Source organism: Dipodomys merriami, unplaced genomic scaffold (assembly GCF_024711535.1).
Source record: "Dipodomys merriami isolate MVZ:Mamm:240054 unplaced genomic scaffold, mDipMer1.0.p SCAF_34, whole genome shotgun sequence".
In the NCBI taxonomy this organism is placed as follows: Eukaryota; Metazoa; Chordata; class Mammalia; order Rodentia; family Heteromyidae; genus Dipodomys; species Dipodomys merriami.
This window is the reverse complement of record NW_027204937.1, coordinates 15541308-15568103: the sequence shown is the minus strand read 5'-3', so window position 1 is coordinate 15568103 and position 26796 is coordinate 15541308. Positions and strand designations below refer to the sequence as shown.

Below are 26796 nucleotides of genomic sequence, written 5' to 3'. Positions count from 1 at the left end.
AGGAGGAGGAGGGGGAGGAGGAGGATGATATGGGGGTTACTAGACCTAGAGCTTATGCAAATTAAGAGAAGGTGTCTAATATAAAAAAAATCTGAGACTCTGAGAAGTGCACCTTCAAATTATCTCAAGGAGAGGCTGCTAAGCCCCCCTCCCCCCACATATACACCCGCCTCTGTCTTGAGGCCAGGAATTTGGGCAGAGAAACCTCCCTTGTCTAAACGGGGGCCTAGCCTTGCGTGACCTTCGCCAGGCCTGGGAGTCTTATTTGGGAAACCCCTGAGGCCAGGCGGGGGAGTCTGCAGCTGTGGTCCCCGCCCGGAGCGCTCAGGATCGCCTTGGGCACGCGTGCACTGCGCGCGGCGCTCCGCAAGTTCGTGAGCTCAGACACCCTCCCTGCTCCCCCTCGGCCGCCGCCCCATCCCTCCCGCCCGGGTCGCCCCAGCCCAGCCCAGCCCAGCCAGCAGCGCCACGCCCCCGGGGGGAGGGGGCTGTCCCCCTCTGGTCACCCCCTATCAACCTCGCCGTCCCGGCCGCCGCTGCAGCTCGGCTCACCCGGCCGTGATTCCCCACCCGGCTCCGCTGCCCCTGCCGCCGCAGGACCCAGGCCCTCCGCCCGCTTCTCCCGGGCACCGCCCGCCCGCCGGGGCATCCTCTGCAGCTGGCCGCGCGGCCCGCGCCCACCGGCGCGCGCTGATTGGCTGTCGCGCCGGCGGCGGCGCTGAGCGGCGGGGCAGATTCGCTGGGTCAGGGCTGCAGAGGCGCCTGGCGCACTGGCGGGAGCGGAGCCGTGGTGGCTCGCCCGGGACTCCCAACGCCTGTCTTGCCAGAAGGGTTGTCTAGGGGGGACGTCTAGGGGTCTGCGCCGCGCCGGCGCCGCCGCCGCCCTGGCCGCCATGTGCTCCCAGATCTGGTTCCTCACGGACCGGCGCATCCGCGAGGACTACCCGCAGGTGCAGATCCTGCGCGCCCTCCGGCAGCGCTGCTCCGAGCAGGACGTGCGCTTCCGGGCGGTGTTCATGGACCAGATCGCCGTCACCGTCATCGGTGGCCACCTCGGTGAGCAAAGCCCACCCCCGGGTCCCCGAGGGTGGGCAGGGTGGGCATGCTCTCCAGGGCCTCGCTCAGCCAAGTCGCCTTCACCCCTTCTTCCCCTCCCGCCCCCCAATACCGGGTCCACAAGACTGTGTCTGTCTCCCTGCGAGACCCCTTGGGGTGGAGAAAGCCCCTCACCCCGTTAAAGAGGTCACTCTTTCAATCACCACCATCTGCCCTGAGGCCAAGGTTTGCGAACTCGTTTCAATTTACTTAGAGGACTTTGCTTTCTGGGGAAAACAAATTCAACCTAAAGCCAGAGGAGGTGTCAGAGGAAAAATCAAAGCTATAAACCCCAGATTTGCAAATTGTACTTGCACTGATAACCTGTCAGCTTCGACTATGAGATGTAAGAAACCAGCCCTGTGTTGGCAAAATTGTTATTATGATGGATGCTTTTGGAAACTTTTCCAGCAATCTGGTGCATCAGCAATGGTATGCATAGAAGATTATTCCCGAAGGTGGATGGGAATATCTGCCACCTGCCAGTGTAATATGTAAGAGGAGATCTTAGGTGGGGTTTTCTTTTACTCATCTTCCTCCCTTCAAGTATTGAATCCTGATTCCAGAACAGCCAGGATTTCAGGTACACACCATTCTGACCTTACTCATCTCTTTACTGCTATGTCCAAGAGACTTTTTGGGGGTATGACCTAGACCTGAAAAGGTTGTTTTCAGATAGCCTTAATTATTTCTAACACAAGAAAGAATCCATGACTTGAACTTTTCACAATCCCTGGCTTGCTGTTTGGACACTCCAAAGTATACAGCCATCAAAGAGTCCAGGACCAAAAGGAGTTTCCCAGGTCAAAGTACTTCTTGGCATACTATACTATTCATATTATTCCAGCCATATATGGTTAAATGGGTACATACTTTGTGAATTTTCTTTGGCAAGGGATTCCAAATTTGGAACTGGCTACTAACAAGTGAGAATTTGAATGTGACCTGCTTTTATGTGGACTATATCTGCTGTAGATTTTTCATCTGTATGTTTGTCTAAACCTTCAATATGTTGCTATCAGATTGTATAGCCTGTTGGAGAAATATACTACAAACATCTGGGGCCTTACACTTAATCTAAAGTGTTGTCTTTCACATGCAAAGGGAATATTTTCTCAATCTTTGATTTGCTAAAACTCTCCCAATTAATTAATGTACAATAGATTCCAGAACAGAGACTCTGCAGTTGTTCTGGATTGTTATTAGTGTTTCTGTTCATGAGTGCTTTGGCTTCATTCTGGATCAGTCTTTGAAGTTCAAGGATTTCATTTATGATACTAAGAGTTGAGAGTCTTCCAGATTGAAAGTTCCATTTGTGTCATACTTAAATAGGATAATGTTATATTTTCTTGATTCTGGTTAAGTAGCTATCTAATTTTTTTCACCCATAGAATGCGTGCTTACTCATTTTACAGCTTGTAAAGATGTCTGTCTTTTTGAGTTACAGTAACCAGAAATCACATCATATTTGTTTTGTAGACCCCCTTATAAATCTTACCTATTATGGATTCTATAAGAATGGGCAAATGCTCTCTGTGCATAAAACCTCACTTTAAAAACTCAGTTCTAGAAAAAAATTAAATTCTAGTTAATACTGCAGAAAACATTTCATCACTTTTTAGTGTCTCAAAGTTGACTGAAATTCATTCAAGTGTGAAAATATCTCAGTCTATTCACAAACCAGGAGTTACTTCTTTTTTAACTTCAAGAAGATCTACACAGCTATTTGCTTGACAAATAGACATTAAAGATAGGCATTTTTGACGCAGTTTTTTTTGTTGTTAATTCAGAGGTAGCCATGCCCAAATCATAGCACATAAAACAAACCTATTAGATCACCATTGCTGTTGTCTGAAGCTGTCAAAAGATTTGTTTGTTATGAGGATGGATGAATTAAAGTACAAGAAAATGAGTTCTGTGAGAAGTGTGACTGCTTGATCTTTTCAGTGCTGTGACTGAAATAATTAATGACATGTAGCAGGCACTCAGTAAATACTTCTGAATAACTGGCACATAGTAGGTGCTTAGCAAATACTTCTGAATGAGTGGCACAGAATAGACACCTAGTAAACACTTCGCGAAGATAGGTCTATTTCCAAGATTTGTCTAGAGTCAAACTATAGCAAATTCTTGGCAATTTGCTGAGTCAAAGCATTCTTCTGGGGGAAAATAAAAATCACAGAATTCACTAGCTTTGAAATTCAGAAATGTAGAGTTGTAATGATACAATTCCCCTATTTGAGAATTATAGATGTGAGGACTAGGGAGGATTTTGAGATCATGTTTTCTAACTACTTTATTTTATGAAGATGAACCCGAGGTTCAAAAAGATGAAATGACTTTGTCAATGGCATCCAGGCACTTTGTAGCAAACCCAAGTCCAGTTCCCTGATCTCCTCACTCACAGCCCACTCATAGGAGACAAACATGCTCTAGGACCTTGGCAGCCCATAGTAGCTGTCTAAGTAGATGTTGAATTGAACTGTATCCAATCAAACTGAGGCTAAACAGTGACTTTGCAAAGTAATTTTACAGCTTAAGAAATTAAGGCACTACCTTCACCAAGCCTTTGTGCCTTCACTCATTTCCATCACTTCTTTTTATCAGCGTGGGACTATCTTGAAGGAAGTAGTATGGGGAAGGTATGGGCAGACTCTGCCTCAGCCACTTGCTTAATTTCATTCCTGAACCTTTCTTCTTGGAAGGTAATGGGAGCCTAAAACCAGGGATTACAACTTCAGGGTACATCTGGAAATATTCAAATGGGAGCTTGAAAGTTTTGAATTCAAAGATTGCAATTATTTTTAAAATTACTATACATATAAACTGAGAATTCTATACAAATGCAAAGTTCTGTGATTATTTTTAATCCAGTAGGCTACCCTATCCAATACAGATTTGGAGGGGCCAGCTCATTAGAGAATGGGGAATGACCTTCAGGTAACTGAAGTGCTCCTCTAGAAAACATCCTCCTTTCACTCTTCAGGGTATGACATTAGCAAAATCATGTTTATCTCCATCTGCTTTCAGAAACTTCATATTCTCCACTCACTTGATCACTCATTCATCCAACAAAATATTTATCAACTATCCTGAACTCTAGGGATAAGTGGTGGATGTGATCAAAATGCACCAATAATAATAATGATAGTCATGGCAACCAATGAACACCAATAAGAGTCATTGGATTTATAGTATTGGTTGAAGTTAGAACCAATACTCAATCATTGTAGTCTAATCACTAAATCTCATCTCTTCTATTCTGCCTTCTACATGAGCCAAACAGAGAGAGAGAGAGAGAGAGAGAGAGAGAGAGAGAGAGAGAGAGAGAGAGAGAGAGAGAGAGAGAGAGAGAGAGAAACTGGGGTTTGAACTCAGGGCCTGGGCATTATCCCTTAGCTTTCTTGCTCAATGCTAGTGCTCTATCACTTCTAGCTTTTAGGTGGTTAATTAGGGATAAAAGTCTGATGTATTTTTCTGTCTGGGCTAACTTTGAACCATGATCTTCAGATCTCAGCCTCCTAGGTAGCTAGGATTATAACACCTAGCTTATTTCCTCTTAAAACTTCACACAAGGGTCTGGGAAGGTGGCTCAGTGGTAGAGCGCTTGCCTTGCATGCATGAGGCCCTGGGATCGATTCCTTAGTACCACATAAGCAGAAAAAGCCAGAAGTGGTGCTGTGGCTCAAGTGTTAGAGCACTAGCCTTGAGCTGAAGAGCTGAGGGACAGTGCCCAGGCCCAGAGTTCAGGCCCTATGGCTAACCAAAACAAAACAAAATAAAAAAAAACTTCACATAAGTCAATCATCTCCATAAAGCCTTTTTGAGCTCCCTTCTTTGTCCCCAGGTAGTCAATCTCTGTCATCTCTGTCATCTGCTGCCAAATAATATTGTTATTACTTTTAAAATAGCACTCAGCATAATTTATTGGAATTTTTATCTGCCTGCAAAGTTTATATCTCTTCTCCCCTTGAACAACAGGATTCCTCTGTACATAGTAGATCTTCATGTTTGTTGATGACCGAGTAAAGAGTCATAAAAGCTAATTTGGGGCATATGAGACTTTTATTTTCAGGTTCACTAGTGAGAATTAAGTTCTTTGACCTTGCACAGGTCTGAATCATTACCTGGCTCCAGAAATAAGTCCAGTCACAAACCCAGGGACAGATAGAAGATATAAAATGAGTCTGACCCAAGAAATGAGGTTGTGTAACACTTTTTGCTTTAGAGTAGATGACTCAGCATTCCTGCTCTTACTTTCAGAGCTAAAACTTTAGTGTTCTATATGGATTCCCCCCTCCCGCCCACCCAGTAGTGCTAGGGATTAAAACCAAGGGCCTTGAATGTCATAGGCAAACGCTCTACCACTGGGCTATAACCCCAGTCCCATACAACAATTCCTAAGTCAGATTCTTTTTTTTTTCCCCTTCTGAAGTATTGAGGATTGAATCCAGCTCCTCATATATGCAAGACAAATACTCCTATTGCCAAACTATATTCCTTGTCCTTTTTATTTTTTCTTTTGAGACAGAGTCTAAGTTGCCCGGGCTGGCCTCAAACTTGAGATCTGTGCTTCAGCGTGTCAAGTAATTGGGCATGAGTGCTTAACCTTTAGCTGTGAGTTCTACTAAAGGCCTGTGTTTGACACCTGCTAATCCCAGAAACACTACTGTATAGCACTAGTAGAAAATCAAAAAGGGGGTGAAACATCTACCATCTAAAATCCCCCAAACTGATGTGGGCTCTGCATAGATTTCTTTACCCCAAGGCCCACAGTTAACATCTGCAGGTTGACCTCAAGAATGGAGGATAGATTGAATGTTCATATTATGTTTCTAACAGTACTTTGGAGACGTGTTTTAGAGCTGGTAAATTTGTGGTTCTCAAAGCCCTACTCATAGATTTCCAAACCACCTGTTGATGCCCCCATAACATTTCACCATATTTCTTAGGTTTGCCTGGTGGAAGCGCTATACCCATAACTCAGAGATGTCCTGTCATCCTTACTCATCACAGCTCCTTGTCACTTCTCTCACTAGCAGGAAATCCATCAACATCCAGCTGCATCAGTGCTGGTCTCCTCTCCTTACTCCAGCTACTTCCCTGGCTAACCCCTCCCACTGTCCCAGAATGATTCTTCTTATTCAAGGTTTATATTGATCAACACAAACCCACATAATGATCTAAAGCTCTTGACCTATTTCTATTTGATCTTTCACTATCCAAAAGTTAACTCAGCTGGATGCCAGTGGCTCATGCCTATAATCCTAGCTACTCAAGAGGCTAAGATGTCAGGATTGAGGTTTGCAGCATGGCAGGAAACTCTGTAAGACTTATCTCCAATTAACCAACAAAAAGCCACAAGCAGAGCTGTGGCTCAAGTGGTAGAGCACAGCCTTGAGAGAAAAAGCTAAGGTATAGCACCAAGACCCTGAGTTCAAGTACTAGTACTGGCATTAAAAAAAAGTTAACTCGAGACTATTATGAATAAGTGATAAATTTCAATTACTTTGTGTTACTAACAATCCTGTTTCTTCATTCCATTAATTTATTTCATTCAACAGTTACTCATTGAGAATCTACTCAGGCAGTGTGAGAGGCAGTGGAAATGTAGAGGCAGAAAGAATAGATGTGGTCTTGCCACATTATTATAATTTTATAATTTGTTTGTTAGCTGTCAACAAAAGTCCACTGACTGCATACTGTTCTATATGACAGAAGAAAAGATCCAGAAATGTCCCCCTGTCCAGATTACATTCTAGGTGGTTAGAATATAAATAAGACAAGTAAGGCATATAATATATTGCTGAGAAAAGCTAAGGGAAGAGAGAAAAGAAGGGGGTGGCAACTTTAGGGTGGCTGAGGTTGTCCTCACCCAAAGGTAATATTCTACAGAAGACCTGAAGGAATTAAGAAAGCATGCCTTCCAGCTGCTGGGGATAGAGCTGTTTAGGCTGGAGAAGAGAGCAAAGAAACCAACATGGTTTCTTTGTAAGCAGAGTAAGCAGAGGGGCAGAAAGTAGGGGAGAAGTCAGAGAGGAGGGTGGAGAGGTGAGCACATTTGTAGGGCTTTGTGGGTCACTGAAGGATCTGGGCTTTTACACTAGATAAGATTAAAAAGGGAGTGGGACACAGTGAAAAGATGAAGGGATCCATTTTTGATCATCTCTGGGAGAATCCACAATGGCCATGATTCTGCTAAAAATGTAAGAGTCCTGTGAGGTAGTGAAGTAGATCCTTGTTTATTCTCATGCTGCATTTGCACTCTCCTGCCACTTCCTTACATTGTACTTACTGTGTACATGAAGGCTTTTTTCCCCCTAGTGTATAGGAAACCAGTATAGTGTTGATGCTTTCTTCTGTAAAGCGAAGGATGTTTGTATGTCTGCAAATGAGTGATATGTGCACAGGTTTGGGAGGGCAATAGTTCATCATGCATCAGTTTTATATAAATACCAAGGCATTTACAGTCAAACCTATCCTAATGATCTGTATTAGAAGAGGCCTCTAAATGAGAAAAGATGTGTAAGTTCTTATCAAAGTACCTAAAATATAACAGATGCTCAAGAAAAATCCTGGCCAGGATGAAATCTGAATCACAGCACCTTTTATTACTATATGCTATTTCGAAAATACTATCAAATGATTGAGGTTTTTTTTTTAAGTTTTAGAGCTCTGTTTTCTAAAAATGACTTATATCACACTAAAGCTATTTCTCTTTGCTATAAAGTGCATTTCTCTGCTATTATAGCTACAAATGCAAAGTCTGATTTTACATAATTTATCCTAATATATGAGTTATAAAAAAAAAAAAGTAGGGGCTGGGAAGGTGGGTTAGTGGTAGAGTGCTTGCCTAGCATGCATGAGGCCCTGGGTTCAATTCCTCAGGACCACGTTAAAAAAAAAAGTAGCCAGACATGCTTGTAATTTTAGCTACTCAGGAGGCTGAGATCTGAGGATCACAGTTCAAAGCCAGCCCAGGCAGAAAAGTCCCCGTGAGACTCCCCTCCAGTTAGCCACTCAAAGATGAAGTGGTGCTATGGTGCAAGTGGTAGAGCACTATCCTTGAGCACAAAGAGGATTGGGGACAGTGCCCAGGCCCTGAGTTCAAGCCTCACTGACAAAATACTAAAACTAAACATAAATAAAAAGCAAACAGACCCAACTCTTTAGGGAAAAAAAATCACCCCCTCTCCCACTTTTTTGAGACAGAATCTTACTCTGTAGCCCAGGTTGGTGTCAAACTTGCAATTCACTTACCTCTGTCTCCTGCATGCTGGATATGTGCCACCAGGCCTAGGCATATTTCTATCTTGTTTCCAAATAAAAGAGAAAGCCATAATCAAGTAGTGCATTCAGAAAGAAATCAGAACAAAATTACTCATAAAAGTAGATTGTTCTTGTTAGAAGTAATATGCAAAAAATATTGATTTTTCTTTTCTTTTTTTTTTTAAAAGAGTTTAGACTAGATTGGCCATTTTATTGACTCATTTGAGGTCTGATCTTTCCCTCCCCCACTATCTGACCTTTTTGGGTATAGAGTGATCATTTCCAGGTTTTCACTTGTCTGTTTTCAAAACCAAAATAGTTTGAGGCTAAACATAATAAATCTCAGATCCAATCCAGGAGTTTGGTGGTGACCCATCATGTATCAGTTTTATGTAAATGCCATGACATTGACGGTCAAATCCTCAAGAAGCAAATATCCCAGAAGCAGCTCAGCTTCTTTTCACTTCCCCAGGTTAAAGTGAAGAGTCTTGGTGGTTGAAGGCAAGAACTACTCATTGCTGGAGTTCTCATTTGATTCACTGCAGTCAAACAGAGCCCTATCCTCATGTCCTGTAGCCAGCTCTTCATTTTCTTGGCTTGCAGACTGCAGGTCACAGTGGGGTTGTAAAGAATTCTGGGAAAAGTGATGTGTTAAATAAGCTCCATCTTGAACTAATCGGCCCTTCCCTGAAAGGAGTTGCTACTGTGGAGAGAGGGCAGAGATTACTTAAGCTGTTTAATATCTCATAATCCAGAGATAGGCCTCTCTAAGGATCAATCTTTAATCCACATGATTCTTAGCCATGTGTAGCTAGTGCTCTCACTGAAGGCACCTTGAAGGTTGGTGTAATTAGCTTTGCAGATGAACCCTATACCTGTCAGGTTCCTCTGCATAGGACTAGCCAACAGCACAGAGTCAGACACCAGACATGTCTTACTGCATGGTAGAGCCTTTTGGGCTCCACTTTAACCCATTCCATTCTTCATTTATTAAAGGCTTCAGTTGGAATGAGCCAGGCCCAAAGATATACCTTTGGAGAAGAGAGACAAAGTCCTGGTAAGACTTCCTAGGTGTACGTGAACTTGCTTGTTGAGGCTGAGCTGTCTCTGTGCACTTGTGGTTGGTATTCTAGAAGTGGATTGAACTTTTTTTCCTCCCCTGTAGAAGTCTGTTTGTCTGTGGCCTCGTGTTGGGATTTGAAAGCTAGATGTTTTTTGCTGCTTCTTGCTTCTCAAGGTCACTTTTCCGTTGCAAAGCTGTTTTTACTCATTAGGTGGTTAAAAAAAAAACTCCATAAAATTGTCCTACCTTGCTTTAGTAGAATGTATGTAATAATAATGGCAGTGCCTTGCATATGTATAGTGGTTTATGGTTTTCAAAGCATCTCTGCATATATTATTCACTGTGTGATACTGTCCTGGGTATTCTGTATTGATTCATCCTGTGCATCAACCTGGCTACTTTTCTTTTTTTTCTACCAATTTTGAGGAGACTACATAGAATCAACTTCCCCCACACCTCACCACTTTTATAATTTCCCCCAAAGGCTTGTAAACAGTACAAGAGTTTTTCAAGACAACAAAAGCAAGCATAAATGATACTGTCTGATGGCAAAGTAAAGATGGCCTGAATATTCTTTATAAATCATGCCTAAGAATTCGGTTGCACTTCCTTCCCATAGTTTACACTATCAGCAAGTGACTATGAAAAATATATCTTAATACCCCCATCTCTGTACCTCGGATACTAATTTGTTGTTTTATGAGTGTTTTGTTCTTTGTTTTTATTTGTATGCATAGAGTTTTTCTCTTTTTGCTCAACTGAGAGCTTTGGTGTTGATATTATTCATTTCTGATGGAGAAATTATTAACTTCATTAACCTGAGTGTGCAAAATACCCTTCATGAAATAGAAGACACAAAGCCTATAACAGAATTTTGTCAATTGTTTTACAAGTTAGCAGAATGGTAGGATCCTTGCCTAGTAGGCCCTGATTTTAAACTCCAGAATTGAAGAGAGAAAGGAGGAAAAAAAAGACTTCAAAGACTTCAAAACATTTTGGAAACTCCCTTAAGGTTCATGAAGAGAAACCAAAGAATTTCTTGAACTCACATTTTATGACCCAATATAACCCATGTCCTCTCTCCATCTTTCCATCCCCAGGTGATTACTTTAGGATTAGGCACCCCAGAGGATGTGAGGCCTGTGTGACCCCAAGCAGGCTGCATGGGCGTCTCCAGTCATTGCTTCCTGCTGTACCATTGTTGAGTGACCAGTAAGCCTTGGCCATTCCATTCTTAGGCAGTGGAAGAATGTCCCTTTTATTGAGCCCACGCCTATATCCCTACAGCTTCTGTTCAACTCAACAAACACTGAGTGTCTACCATGCACCAGGCATTGTTCCAAAGGCTGGATTCAGCAGAGAACACACAGACAAAATAATGCTCTTGCGGCTAGCCCTACCTCTTGAAGTCGTTGAAGACAAGCCAAATAATTCTTCTACACAGAAGTCCTTCAGTAGCTTGAAGACTGGACTCAGCTTCATCTGAGTCTTTACATTATCCTAATACCTCCACTGAATCCAGGGTAAAACAGCTTCTTTTTGCTGTACATATTGTTTTAGCCTTCAATTAATCTTATTTAATTTTGAATATTGAGTTTGTTGACTACTGAATTGATTTTTAGTAGATTGGATTTTTTTAAGTTTGTTTTTGTTCTAAAGGGAATATGAACTTGGAAAAATTCTGGAAAATACAAATGAATATAAAATATAAAGAAGCAATTACTGTAATCTCCTTACCCACTATTAAAATATTTTTTTCTAGCCTTTTCCAACTTGCATCTGTCTATATAGTTGAGATGATAATGCATTATTTGTCATTTGGAATCCTATTTTTCCACTTAATATTGACATTTGTACATTAGATATAGAAGAATATATTCCTAAGATCCTTTAGCTGGTGTAGTGGTGCATGCTTATAATCTGAGTACTTGGAACACTGAGGCAAGAGGGACATCAAGTTCGAGGCCAGCCTGGGCTTCATCATGAGACCCCCACTTTAAAATAAAATCATCAGTAGGCCCTGGTGGCTCATGCCTGTAATCCTAGCTACACAGGAAGCTGAGATCTGAGAACTGCAGTTCGAATCCAGCCTAGGCAAGAAAGTCCCTGAGACTCTTATCTCCAATGAACCACCAGAAAACCAGAGGTGGTGCTATGGCTCAAAGTGGTAGAACACTAGTCTTGAGCAGAAAAACTCAAGAATAGTGCCAAGGCCCTGAGTTCAAGTCCCACAACTGACAGAAAAAGAAAAAAAACAAGAATAAAATAAAATCATTTACATGGTTGTATAATCCTCCATCCAGTCATCACACTTTTTCTCTAGATGTTAAATCCTAAAAAAGTGGCAGGGATTCTCAAAGTAAGTGACACTGTTGCCTTTCCATAGAGTCTTCAGACTTTATGTTTGGTTCTGTATGGGAGAGGGGAGCAGGTTGCCTCCCTCCTCTGGATTCTTTTAACTTGTATTGTTCTCGGTATGCAGCTTTCGTTTTTCTTTCTTCCATCTTTTTGTGCTTCCTCATAACCATGCTCTGCTACTTGTTTGGAGAATAGGCTGACTGTAGAACTCTTTGGTGACACCCTGGGATGTTCAGATGGCTGCTCTTGAGACTCTGTCCCTGCCAGATGCAGACTGAGGACCCGTGGAAGCAGGTCTTCAGCTGGACTGAACACTGGCAAGTGCAGAGCTCACTTTAGTCCTTGATTGCAGGCCTGCAGCTGAACCAGAAGGCCCTCACCACCTTTCCAGATGTGGTGGTTGTGCGAGTGTCCACCCCCTCTATACAGTCAGACAGCGACATCACCGTCCTGAGACACCTAGAAAAGCTGGGCTGCCGCTTGGTCAACCGCTCTCAGAGCATCTTAAACTGCATCAATAAGTTCTGGACATTTCAAGAGCTGGCTGGACATGGGGTCCCCATGCCAGATACTTTCTCCTATGGTGAGTCCCCTTGAAATACAGTTGGAACTTCTGTGTCCAAACTACCTGCATCTCTGAGCTTTTTCCCCCCTAGAAATCTTTCAATATCTCTTGTTGTTTATCAATAAAGTGATACAATGTCTTGAAGCTATATGCTAGCCATGCCTTCTGTTTGAAATGTCTTGGCTTCTTTCTATAAGTCATTCACTACATGCCAGCAATCAGTGATACCCTGGGGCTATCAGAGTCTTGTCCCCAAGGCATTCCCAGGAAACCTTAGTGTGGTGTGGTCAACGTCATAGAAGAGGTGATGGTCCTGGCTAGTGCAGGAGTACATAGGAGAACTCCTAATGCAGTTTAAAACACTTCCTAAAAGATATAATATCATCAACTAAGCTGAAATTATCTCAATGAAAGAAGGGTTCCTGAAACAGGGAACAGATTACAGAAAGGCCTAACAGTAAGAGGAAACATGACCTGATAGTGTTGCCAGTAGCTGTAGAATGGAGAAAGGCAGGGGAGAGAAGAAAGAAGAAAAAGGGGGTAGAGGGGAAGACAAGGAGAGAAAAAGAGAGGGAGAGAGAACTGAGAGATGTAAGATGGCAAAGATAAGAAGGTGCCATATACAGTATGTGAAGGAGAAAGAGTTAACTGGAAGTTAACAGGAAGTTATTAGAGGATTATAGCCAGGGGAGTGGCTAGCCAGAGTCACAGTGAATCTTATGTGGGCCATCTTATTGAGAAGAACAGGGCCCAGGAATGGGGACTTCATTTGTTTAAGATGGGCGAGAACTAAGCATGTGTAAAATATTGATGGAAGTGGAATGAGGAGGTTGAAGATAGGGAAGCTTTTACTTGTTCATTTATTTATTTATTTTAAAAAATAGTTTTAAATTTAAATAATGAGAGAATTTTTGTGCTGGAACTGGGACTTGAACTCAAGACCTGGGTGCTGTTCCTTAGATTTTTTCACTCAACCTTTTTGGTGGTTAACTGAAGATAAGTCTCATGGACTTTCCTGCTTCGAACCGCAATCCTCAGATCTCAGCCTCCTGAGTAACTAGGATTATAGGCATGAGCCACCAGCACCTGGCTTGAAAGGGAACCTTCTAAGGTCCCTAAAATGATGACAGAAAATGGATCTAAGGTTCAGGGGCAGAGCTGATCTTCGATTAAGACTCCTCTCTCACTGCACTGTTAGAGAAGGAAAAAGATGGCTAGAAAGTAATTAAATGAGCCAGGTACTGGTGGCTCACATCTGTAATCCTACCTATTGAGGAGGCTGAGATCTGAGGATCACAGTTCAAAGCCAGTCCGGGCAGGAAAGTCCATGAGACTCTTATGTCCAATTAACCACCAGAAAACTGGAAGAGGTGCTGTGGCTCAAGTGGTAGAGCTTGGAGCTGAAGAGCTGAGGGACAGTGCCAGAGTTCAAGCCCCATGACCAACAAAAGAAAGAAAGAAAGAAAGAAAGAAAGAAAAAAAGAAAGAAAGAAAGAAAGAAAGAAAGAAAGAAAGAAAGAAAGAAAGAAAGAAAGAAAGAAAGAAAGAAAGAAATGTATCAATGGGATACTTCTCCTGAGGAGTCCTCTAGCCTCTAGTCACTTACAGTGTCTCCTCACTTCAAAATAAATCATTAGCATTTTTGTGAACAAGACAAGTCTTGTTACTATTCATGTGGTGGGCAGAATAACAACTTTCCAAAGATGCCTATTTCTTAATCCCTGGAACTATGAGTATTCTAGGTTACAAAACAAAAAGGAATTAAGGTTGCAAGTGGGATCACAGGTATGGTGGTTCATGCCTGTAATCTCAGCACTAGGGAGGCTGAGGCAAAAAGATCATGTGGTCAAGGCCAGCCTGGGTTCCATAGTAAGAAGCTGTCTCAAACAACAAAAATGGTCGCAAATGGAGTTAAGTTTGTTAATTAGATGACTTCAAAATAGACAGGTTACCCAGGCACTAGTGGGTCACACCTATAATCCTAACTACTCAGGAGGTTGAGATCTGAGGATCACAGTTCAAAGCTAGTCCAGGCAGTAAAGTCATGAGACTACTATTTTCAATTAACCACCAAAAAGCCAGAAGTAGATCTGAGCTCAAGTGGTAGAGCACTAACTTTGAACAATACTGCTCAAGGACAGCACCCCAGCCCTGAGTTCAAGTCCCAGGACTGGTGTGTGCATATACACCCCAAGCGGGAAGTTATCCTGAATTAGCCAGGTGGGCCCAATGTTATCAATGTTCTTAAAAGTAGAAGGAGGAGGCAGAAAAGAGGATCAGAGGGACATGCACTCATGTAAGAAGGAAGAAAAGATAAGCTATAAGGACTCTGTCATTGTTGGCTTTGGAGATGGAAGAAGGCCAAGAGCCAAAGAATGAGCACAGTTTGTAAAAGCTGGAAAAGGAAAGAAACAGATTCTCCCCTAGGACTGCAGCCTGCTGGCACCTTGATGTTAGGGAAACCCATTTCAGACCTGTAACTATAGAACTGTAAAATGATAGGTTTGTGTTGTTTAACCTGCCAAGTTGTAATTTGTTACAGCAGAAACAGAAAACTAATATGCCAACTAATGCACCTATAAAACATCAGCACTGTTTTGAGAACTAGGAAGCAAACTGAAAGGGCCTCTGAGCAACCCCAATGTGTGTCACAAGTCCCAACACAGATCCAATGTTACTCACTTAATGGGTAGAAAAGCTCTTCACACTGTGATCCAGGTCCTACTTTTCCCTGTGTGGGAAAAATTATCTCACAAGCTGTTCTGTCCTTTATAAGTCCTTTGAGAGGGGAAGTACGAAGAGAGGCTCCCTGTGCTGACAGCAGTGACAAGTATTGGTTAGTGTCTGAATAGCAAGGAGGCTGGCGACCATTCAAACCAGATCCACACTGGACTCACGCCTGTAATTCTTGCTACTCAGGAGGGAGGTCTGAGGATTTAAGTTGGAAGCTAGCCCAGAGAGGAGTCTGTGAGACTCTTATCTCCAATTAACCAGCAAAAAGCCAGAAGTGGAGCTGTGACTCAAGGCAGAGTCCTAGCCTTGAGCAAAAAAGCTCAAGGACAGTGCCCAGGCCTTGAGTTCAAGTCCTAGGACTGGCACAAAGAAAACAAAATAATACAATAACAGATCCAAGAACCAGTAAGTGTGCTAGTTGAGTGCAGTTAGAGGACAAATGTGGTACCTTAGGGCATTTATTATGACATGTGTGTTAGTATTGATTAAGTTATCAAGGAAAAGGAATGCTCAATATAGTATGTACAGGAAGCCAAGGAAGCATATAGAACAACTTAGAAAGACTTTCATGCACATTATTATTCATATTATAAAATTAAGGCCCAACAGGTATAGAGGGACCAGTTTAGACTGTAGAGAGATCCTTTCACTTTGGGAGAAGCCAATATCCAGGCTTAGTCTCCTTGGGTTTTGGTTTCCTACCACTTCCTAACAACTATTAAACACATTGTGGCTTAATGTAATGTTCACTGATTATCTCACAGATCCTAGGTCAGAAGCAGCCACAGCATACTCAGTTCTCTGTTCAAGGTGTCAGGTTGAAATCAAGGAGTCAGCTGGGGCTGTCATTTGGGAATTACCTTCAAGCTTCAGTGACTTTTTCTTTTTTGGTGGTGGTTAATTGGAGATAAGAGTCTCATGGACTTTTCTTCTTGAGCTAGTTTCAAACTGATCCATAGATCTCAGCCTCCTGAGTAACAAGGATTATAGGCATGATCCACTGTCACCTGGCTGATTTATTGTCTTTTAAGTGGCTCACCTGATTATTAACATAATCACAGGAAAGAGACCTCATTATAGTCACTGTAGTATAATCAATGATTATACTACAAGAGGGATAGCAACAAGAGGTGTTTCCAGGCAGTGGGACTATTGGAACAGGCTAGAACCCTACTTCCTCTAGTTACTGTGAAGAGGAAACTGCCTCCTGTATGATTGTTGTCAAGGTTAATAGATGTGGAGCAGGTACAGCCTTTAGAAAGTGCTTGATAAATGGTGGTCTCCCAATGGAGATGTGGCTCAAGTGGTAGAGTGCCAGCCCAGAGTAAAAAAGCCATGCAAGAGCACTGAGTTCAAGCCCCAGTACTGGCACAGGATGGTGGTCTTCCCAGCATGGTTTCCTTGGGGAGAGTTGAGTCAACAGAGCAGCTAGGATTGTTGGGGCAGTGCAACTCTACATGGTACTCTGATGGTGGGTTCATGTCTTTATGTAGTTGTCCAACTCCATGGAATACACACCAAAAGCAAACCCCAATATAAACTACAGGCTCTGGCTGATAATGATGCAGTTCTGACAAATGTACTTCCCTGGTTGTGAAAGTTGATAATGGGGTAGGGTATGCATGTGTGGGGACTCTGGGCATGTAGGGATAGTTCCTATTTGATGCACAATTTAGCTGTTCATTTTAAGTTTCCCTAAACATTAGACTCTCTCTCTCTCTCTCTCTCTCTCTCTCTCTCTCTCTCTCTCTCTCTCTCTCTCTCTCTCTCTCTCTCTCTCTCTCTCTCTCTTTCTCTCTCTCTCTCTCTCTTTCTCTCTCTCTCTCTCTCTTGTCAGTCATGGGGCCTGAACTCTGGGCCTGGGCACTGTCCCTCAGCTCTTCAGCTCAAGGCTATCACTCTACCACTTGAGCCACAGCGCCACTTGCGGCCTTTTCTGCTTATGTGGTGCTAAGGAATTGAACCCAGGGCCTCACGCATGCAAGGCAAGCCCTCTACCACTGAGCCACCTTCCCAGCCCCACATTAGACTCTTGAAAACATTTTTTTAAAGTTGATTTCCTTTCCTTTGTGTGAGGAAATGGATTATCTTTGCATTAATTTACTCAGAGACACTCAGCCTCTGGAGACTTTCCAGAGGGGGCAGTGCTGGGCCAACCACTGCTGCAATACCTAACACCTACTTCAAGTCCTAGTACAGGAAGGAAGGAAGGATGGAAGGAAGGAAGGAAGGAAGGAAGGAAAATGTAGCTATTGCATAAATTGTCAACTAATCTCAATGCACTTCCTTCTTTCTTTTTCTAAAATCTCCTTGTTTTAATACCTTCTTGACTCTTGTTTTCTCTTGGCAGGTGGCCATGAAGACTTCTCAAAAATGATTGATGAAGCTGAGCCCCTGGGCTACCCCGTTGTGGTGAAGAGCACACGAGGCCACCAGGGTCAGTGCTGCTCCTGGGCTTCCTGGGTAATCTGTCACCCAACCAATAAGGGTGCTATATAAGGACTTAGCAATGTTTCTCCTCTCTGAGCCCCCTCTGTCCTTGCTTTTGTTAGATCCTCCCATCTCTCCTTAGATGATTACAACAGACTCCTGGCTTGACTAATTAGTTTCCTTTTAAATTTAATTTAATATTTATTTATTTATATTTTTGCTGATATTGGGGCTTGAACTCAGGGCCTCTTGCTCTCACTTGGCTTTTGGGCTTTCAACTGAAGCTCTACTACTTCAGCCACACCTCTGCTCCAACTTTGTGTTGGCTAATTGAAGATAAGTCTCTTGGTTTTGTCTGACTGAGCTGGTTCCAAAGCATGCCTTCCATAGCTCAACCTCCTGAATAGCTAGGATTATTAGGCATGAGCCTTCAATAATATACTAATAATCTCCTCAGGGGATGGGAATGTGGCTTAATGGTAGAGTGCTTGCTTTGCATGTATAAAGTCCTGGGTTCCATTCTTCAGTACCACGTACATAGAAAAAGCTGAAAGTGGCACTGTGGCTCAAGCGATAGAGTGCTAGCCTTGAGCAAAAGAAGCTCAGGACAGTGCTCAAGGATTGTTCGAGCCCCAGGACTAGCAAAACAAACAAACAAACAAATAACCTCCTCAAGTTATTAGTTTAAGTTAAATAGGGATACAGGTTGACCCATTGCAACAATGAGATGTACAAGACAGACACTATGTCAAAAAACAAACTTTGCAATTTGGGGTTGAGGGGGAGTATAGTTGTGGAGCTGGAAGGGAAGGGATGGTAGGGGAAAACAAAGGAGGAGGCAACAATGCTTGATAAGAAATGCACTCATTACCTTGCTCATGTAATTGTAACCCCTCTGTACAGTATTTTCACAATAAAAAACTTATTTTTTAAAAAAGACTACTGTCAGCAAGGCCCTGTGTTCAAGTCCCAGTATTGTCTACTGTCAAAAAGAAAGAAATGAAGCAAGCAAAGGAAGGAAGGAAGGAGGGAAGGAAGGAAGGAAGGAAGGAAGGAAGGAAGGAAGGAAGGAAGGAAGGAGGGAGGGAGGGAGAAAGGAAAGAAGGAAACAGTGTGGCTGTTGCATAAATTATTACCAACTAATCTCAGGGCCTCTCCTTTCTTTTTTTTTTAAATCTCCTTGGCTTAAATGCATTTTTTTTTACTGCTGACTATGCTCCATCAGGACTTCTGTACTAGGAGCCAATCCCTAGCCTATCTCTACTGAAACTCCTATTGTTGTTCAGAGAAGCCCAGTGCCTCTGAGATCCAGCCATCTGCTATTAGATTCCAGATCTGGTGCCAAATGCCTAACTGCTTACATCTCCACTCATGGTTGAGACTTGGAACAAGTCAGATGTTGCACTGTGCCCATTTACTGAGCCTTTCCTGTTTGCCCTGTGCCCTGTGGGACCCTCTCCAATAGACACCGACTGCCCATTGACTGCACACACATCCTCCCATAACCCACCACTTGGACCTCCTCTTTTGTCCCTACTTCTCCAATTCTATTGAGTATCTGGGTCCAGTCACTTCAGAAATGATTGCACTAGTTATGACACGTTTGAAAGTTACTTTTTAGTCTTCTGTGCCACTAGAGACTGATGCCCATTGCTGTTTCATTAAAACTCCAGAGAAGACTTCCTTTCACTCCCTCTGTAATGGTAACAGGCAACTTGAGAAAACATCTCATTGTTCCATTTTTGCTGAAAAGAATGCCCAGTTTGGACATGTCCATGTCATATTTGTGAGCAAACCTACTAGGAACCCTTCCTCAGTTCTGTCATCTAATATGCAAATGGGAAAAAGATTCTGAATAACTCAAAATATAGGTGATTAAAACAGAAAATAAAATTGTTCCTAGGTACTGGTGGTTCATGCCTGTAATCCTAACTACTACTCAAGAGGCTGAGATCTGAGGATTTACATTGAGATCTGAAGACTGAGGTTCAAAGGCATCCTGTGCAAGGAAGTCCATGAGACTCTTTTCTCTACTTAGCCACCAAAGAGCAGAAAATGGAGGTGTGGCTCAAATGGTAGAGCACCAGCCTTGAGTGAAAAATAAAGAAAACATTCAGGCTGTGGGTTCAAGCACCAGTGAGAGCATCCTTCCAATAAAAATTAAAATCAAGCAACAAAAATATGGGTGTATAATTAGATGAGTATAGCTAAACTAAATTTCTCCTTAAAAGGAAGAGCATGTGTCGTTAGCTCCCTCCTTTGAGCTCCTACAACATATTGCTTAGACCTTTTAAGGCCTATCATGTGGTTGTATAGTTACCTTTTTTGGCTCTCTCTCTCTACTCATACTTAGAATTCCTCTAAACCATGTTCAATTAATTACATTCTACAAACACTGATGAGCATCTTTCCTGTGTATTAAGCCCAGTGTAAGGTTTTGGGGATTAAAAAAATTGAGCTAGACATAAACTCTACCTAATTAGTGTCCTAAGGATGATAGGAGGTGCTAATTAACTACTTTTGGAACTAAACTGGTTAAATCCCCAGGATTTTGTTTTGGCCAGTTCTGTATATTTCTGGAATACATTATTATTTCTTTTTTGAAAGAAAAAAAAAGAGTAGGGAATGGGACACACCTGTAATCCCAGTGCTTACAAGGAATGAGTTCAAAGACAAGGAAGGAAGGAAGGAAGAAAGGAAAGTTGGCTGATCAATAGTATTAAAATGATGAAAATCAAGAGGGAATAAGATTCAATGATTATTTTATAAGAAGCAAGAGTCTCATCAGAGAAATAAAGGGGGCCAAAGCAAGGTGAAAAGAAGCTGGCTCCTGTTTGGCATAGGGAGTCAGGGTGACAAGGATGAAAGCCCCAGGCTTCTCTAACCCTTTCTCTTGCTCTTCATCTTTCTTCTTAAAGGAAAAGCTGTTTTTCTAGCAAGAGATAAACATCACCTCTCAGACATCTGCCATCTGGTCCGCCATGATGTGCCCTACCTGTTCCAGAAGTATGTGAAGGAATCCCATGGGAAGGACATCCGGGTGGTGGTGGTAGGGGGCCAAGTGATAGGCTCCATGCTGCGCTGCTCCACAGATGGACGGATGCAGAGCAACTGCTCTCTTGGTAAGATACAAGGGTAGTGGAGTGGAACTGTTTCCCAAGGAAGGCCACCAGGGCATTTCACTAGGCTGTTGGACTTCTGATCCTGCCAGACTCTCTGATAGGCACCAGGATCTCAGAGAGAAGAATGAGAAATGAGCATTTCCTATGTGTGCAAGCAATCCAGGAGAGGGGAAGTGTGTTGTGACAGAGGTCAGAGGAGAGGCAAGACACTGAGGTTTGAACCCTATCCTGTAGGTTTTAGGGCTTAGCAGTGGGAGTCAAACAAGGGTGTGCTGAGACTAGCATTTGAAAACAAATTCCATCTGTAAAGGAAGGATCAAAAGCAAAAAAAAAAAAAAAATCCCTCCAAAAAACAAACAAGCAAAAAAAGAGGCAGGAAGGTGGGGTTGGAAGCTGTCTAACAGCTCGGACAGAATTCTAAGAAGTCTAAAAACCAAAGCCATAGCAGGAAGAACATCAAACTTGCCTTTGTATTCTAATCAAAAATTGTGTTTTTCTTAAATGTGTAATGCTATTAGAAAGGCTGCAGTTTGTATTAGGGTTGAATGCATAATGTCATCCCTTGAAGCTATTGGTAAAGCTTATTCTCTCTCATCCCTCTAGGGATGTAAATTCTTTGCCCCTTCATAAAGAGGTATTGTCAGCCTCACTGACTGAGTTCGTACCTTGTTAACTTGAAGGGAAAACTACCTAGTTATTATTTCTTAACTCACCATATGCAAATACTAAGTCCAGTGACTATGAAAGAGACGTAGACACTGATTCTGTTCTGCTTCATTAGTGTTTGGGTCTCACAGAAGCTCCTCAGTTGACTTGCTGTATAGAGATGAGTCTTTGCCATTGGGTTATACATGATTCTGTAAATATGTAAGATGATGTGACCGCATGGTGGGAGAGTCAGTGCTAGATTCAGTACTCTCTACATTAGCGTTCAATCTCAGTTCATTTGCATTATAGTCATGAATACTGGTTCTTAGCCAGATGGGTTTATTATGTATCTCTATTGCTTTTCCTGATAAGATGTTTGTAAACTGTTTTATAGCCCTTTCCTTATACAGTATCATAGCCAGGACAAGACAGTGTGTAGGTAAAGTTGCTAGACCTAAGAATACAAGTGTTAAGTCTTCCAGAGAGATGAAAGAAAGAAAGTAAAATCAAGCTTTTTAACAGACGAGGACAATCAGATCTTTTGTCTTGAATACAGCATTTTGTCTCACAATCCTCTATTTTTCTGTTAAAAAAAAAAATCAATGTTCAGCCAGGCACTATTGGCTCATGCCTGTAATCCTAACTACTTAGGAGGCTTAAATGTGAGGATTGAAGTTCAAAATCAGACCAGGCAGACAAAGCTGAGAGACTCTTATCTTTAATTAACAAGCAAAAAGCTAAGTGAAGGTATGGCTCAAGTGGCAGAGTACCACCCTTTGAAAAAGCCAAGGGAGACTGTAAGGCTCTGAGTTTTTTCTAAAAAAAAAAATCAATGTTTTTTTTTCTAATCCTAAAATGAATTAGAAAGTTTAGAACATTCAGCAGAAGTGAAAAAACGTTATTTATTACAACTAGAGATAACCACCATTAACATTTTGACATCATTTTCCCCGGTCTTTAACAAACATCCTTTTGCATTATTCTTATCACACTGTACCATTTTAATGCTTCAAAGTGCTTTCCTATGGGATTATAACTTCCTATGAGCAGTAGTAGCCATGGTTGTTAAATGTGCTATTTTCTTCTATTGTAAGATACTTAAATTATAATTATGCATTTCCTTATTCAAGTATTTATTGAATGCCTTCTATGTACCAGGGACCATGAGTTTCCTGTATTTAAAAAATGCTGACATTAACATCTTTTTGCATGAGTTTTTTTTTTTTTCCATACATAAAACTATTTCCTTAGTAATAGGATGGCTGGGTCAGAGGATATTAGCTTTTTTTTTTTTTTTTGGTCGTGGGACTTGAACTCTGGGCCTGAGCGCTGTCCCTGCACTCTTCAGCTCAAGGCTAGCACTCTACCACTTGAGCTACAGTGCCACTTCCGGATATTAGCATTTTTAAGACTAGAAAGAAATGACCATATTGTTTTCTCAAAATGTGGTCTGATTTCCATCTAGAACTGTGTGTGTGTGTGTGTGTGTGTGTGTGTGTGTGTGTGTGTGTGTGTGTGTGTGTGTGTGTGTGTGTGTGTGTGTGTGTGTGTGTGTGTGTGTGTGTGTGTGTGTGTGTGTGTGTGTGTGTGTGTGTGTGTGTGTGTGTGTGTGTGTGTGTGTGTGTTGGTACTGTGGCTTCAACTCAGGCACCGGGTCCTGTCCCTTTGCTTTTTTGCTCAAGGTAGTTACTCTACTGCTTGAGCCACAGCTCCACTTCTAGCTTGGGGAGTGGGGAGGCTGGTCCTGGAACTTGATCTCAGGGCCTGGGCACTGTCCCTAAACCTTTTTATTCCCCTCACAGCTAGCACTTTACTGCTCAAGCCACAGTTCTGCTTCTGGCTTTTTCATAATTAATTAAAGATAAGAGTTTCACAGACTTTCCTACCTAGCTGGCTTTAAACTGTGACCCTCAGACCTCAGTCTTCTGAGTAGCTAGGATTACAGATATGAGCTACCAGCACCTAGCCATGTCTACCTTGTTAATGGTTAATGGAAATAAGGGTCTTACAGACTTTCCTGTCCAGGCTGGCTTTGAACCATGATACCTTTAAGGTCTCAGTTTCCTAAGTAGCTAGGATTACAAGCGTGAGCCACCAGGACTCAGTTCCCTGTATCATCTTTGGGTCATTGAATACATCTATGAGTATCATCTATGAGTATCACCTTTAAATCACTGTGCTTTCCCCTTCAGGTGGTGTGGGTGTCAAGTGCCCACTGACAGAACAAGGCAAGCAATTGGCTATTCAGGTATCCAATATCCTGGGCATGGACTTCTGTGGCATTGATCTTCTCATTATGGAAGATGGCTCCTTCGTGGTGTGTGAGGCAAATGCCAATGTTGGCTTTCTAGCTTTTGACCAGGCATGCAACTTAGATGTGGGTGGAATCATTGCTGACTATACTATGTCCTTACTGCCAAATAGGCAGACTGGGAAGATGGCTGTCCTCCCAGGACTGTCGAGTCCCAGGGAGAAGAATGAGCCAGATGACTGTGCTTCAGCTCAGGGAGTTGCAGGCAGCGTCTACACCATCAACAATGGGTCTACCTCCAGTGAGAGTGAGCCTGAACTGGCAGAGGTCCGGGATTCCTCCACAAACACAATGGGGGTTCCGCCCCCCCATGCTGCCCGAGCCTGGCTACAACATTAACAAGAGGATGCTTCAGAATTAAAAACTTAAGTGAATTCCTGCTTTTTGGCAGCATTTAAACCAAATCCTACTGCTTCCCTAGTAGATTCCAGTGAGTAAAATGTGGACTCATGTGATTTCATTTGCACAGAAACGAGAAATCCCATCTGGGCACTCAGCATTTTTTGTCTAATGATGATTTAAGCAAATGGCCTAGCTTTGTGGTTTTTACAAAGACTAATAGAAAAATACTCACCAAGAACAACATCCCAGCTGATCGATTTGAGACCAGTGTCTGCTGTGAATACTTGGGTATAATGGCACCCCACTCTGTGGGGTATGCTGCTGTTGATGGTAGCAGTAGTGAACACAAACTTGGAGTGACTCCTGGAAATCCTGAACTCAGAAGGTATCACAAGATGGAGGCATGTGCAGACAAGGTGGACCATGACTGCAGTGATGCGTTCTTCACTCTGTATATGTGGGATGCTCCAAGAATGACCACACACATCACGCGCTCTTAGAGAATCAGTCTCTGTTCTTCTATCACCATCTCTACTGTATTTCACTGACACTCAGGATAGAGCATTCTAGAGCGCTTCCTCCTCAGCATTGAATGAGATTGAGCATTCCGTCACCTCACTCATTGGCCTATGTCCTGATTACAAATTGCTTTGCTGCTGGGAATTTATACACCTGCTTTAACCAGTGCAAGCTCTAGCAGCTTCTTGCACCTTTGCTGCCTTTGACCTCAGCTAGAAATGCACTTCAGTGAGCTAGTGGCTAAGTGTACTAGAATCTAGCACTCAGGACCTCTCTTCAATGGACTCTGTTCATTTGTCACCCAGAGCCAGTGGTTTTTTACCACAAAAACATACTGGAAGATAATCATTCTTCCCCACTCTGTATTAGCTGCAGGAGGTTTTCTGAATGGGTTGGTATTGGCCTGTTGAGTTAGGTATAGCTATTGGAAACACATTCCATACCCTTGCCTTTCGACTCCAGGCTTCAGAAACCTGTCCTTGCCCATTTTTTTCAAACTGGGGAGCCTGAGTTATCAGGAATTATCATTACACATTTTTTCTGTGGGGCTAAAATAGAAATGACACCAAGTGATTCTAATTTCAACTCTTTAAAGCAATAGATGAGATCCTTCCCTTGGGAGAAAACATGGAGACAGAATTTCCTGTCTCTGTTTATATGAACTATAACTGAAAACAACCAAGGACCAAATATACTAGAACATATATATTCAAGGTTACCATCATTGGAGTTATTTCCTGGGGAGACCATACTCTTGAGCTATGATGTGCATCTGTCAAGAACATTTAGAATCCCTCTGTAGGGTTTTCACTGAATCCCTGAAAGAAAGAGGCCTCAAAATCTTATAGTTGGATTTTTGGTTTTGTTTTGTCTATTTGTTTTTGTGCTGGTATTGGAGCTTGAACTCGGGCCTTGTGCTCTTGCTCAACTTTTTCGCTCTATAACTGACACTTAACTACTTTTAGCCAGGCTTCCAGTCCATACTCATGGAGCTGGAGCTTCTCAGACTTTTCTATCCAGGCTAGCTTTGAACTATGATCCTTAGATCTCAGCCTCCTGATTAGAATTGCAGATATGAACCACCAGTGTCCACTATTTGCTTTTTTTTTTTTTTTGGTCTGGTCGTGGGGCCTGAACTCTGGGTCTGGGCACTGTCCCTCAGCTCCTCAGCTCAAGGCTAACACTCTACCACTTGAGCCACAGCACTACTTCTGGCTTTTTTATTTTTGCTTATGTGGTGCTGAGGAATCAAACCCAGGGCCTCATGCATGCAAGGCAAGCACTCTACCACTGAGCCACCTTCCCAGCCCCTTTTCTTACCTCTGAGACAAGTCTCGAACTCATGTTCCTTCTGCCTCCGCCCCCTACAACTGCCGAGATTACAGGCATGACCCACCCTATCTGGCTTATCAGATTTATTTTATAATGCTCTTTGGCTGTTAAAAAGATTCCTCAAAAAATAGATCTTCACTTAGAGGACAAAGATTTACCAACCAACTCTGAGGAAACTTACTGGTTGATAGCTTCCAAAGAAAGATCTCAAAATACTCTGAGTAAGGTCAGTTTCACTGAAATTAAACATCCATTTTCCCAAAGTTCTTGGAAGCCAGCACCACCCATAAGGTGCACAATTCTTTTTATTTATTCTGCTGTAAATACAAAAAAATGTGTATCAAGTCAAACTTACATTTTTTCCCACAGCACATTTCAATAGAAACTGGCTCTTAAAATACTCTAGTTAAAACCAGATTTCACAAATAACAGTTGTACAACTGAAAAAATGTTTGATGTGGTGTGATAGAAATGTCACACTATACAGTTGTAGTTTAAATGTGATGCAGCATAGGGTGCATGCTACTGAACTGTAACCAGGTAATGTGTCTTGTACAGTTAAGAAATAATCCTTCACCTTTCTATAAGACATGTACCTTATTACCACTCAGGGTGGCATTAGAAGTTGGAGCGTTTTAGTTTGCTTGCTGGAATTAGCCAGATCTGAAGCAAGTGTTGATCTCCCAGAAGCTGTATTTACACTTTTCCATTTCCTCATCTTTCCCCTTGAACTCAAAGGGCCCTATCCTGAGGAAGAGCAGCTAGAGTGGTTCCAAATTGCTTTGCCAAAGGAGGCCCTTTTTCCAGCTGGTAGCGGGTTCTGTCATCATTGACATCACTGCTAGGAACAAGCCCTGAGTGGAAGGAGAGAGTGCTGGGTCACAGCTGGCTCCCAGCCCCGCTCCAGGATTCCCCCCCAGCTCTTAGCCTGAGCATGGTGGCCTGGCTACACTTGCTACAGCTGCCCACACCTGCTGGAAAGAACATGGGATACAGAGCCAGAGCATGG

At 42.5% G+C, this 26796-nt stretch overlaps 1 protein-coding gene across 1 annotated transcript; it reads left to right on the top strand.

Annotated features, from left to right (window-relative positions):
• Positions 1 to 893: 893 nt before the first annotated feature.
• On the top strand, positions 894 to 25757 carry LOC138803277 (N-acetylaspartylglutamate synthase A). Its single transcript, XM_069987095.1, has 5 exons — positions 894 to 1056; positions 12138 to 12368; positions 17434 to 17520; positions 20432 to 20635; positions 23476 to 25757. Exons 1-5 carry the CDS (start codon positions 894 to 896, stop codon positions 23931 to 23933), a joined length of 1143 nt encoding a protein of 380 aa, XP_069843196.1. The 3' UTR covers positions 23934 to 25757.
• The last annotated feature ends 1039 nt before the right edge of the window (positions 25758 to 26796 follow it).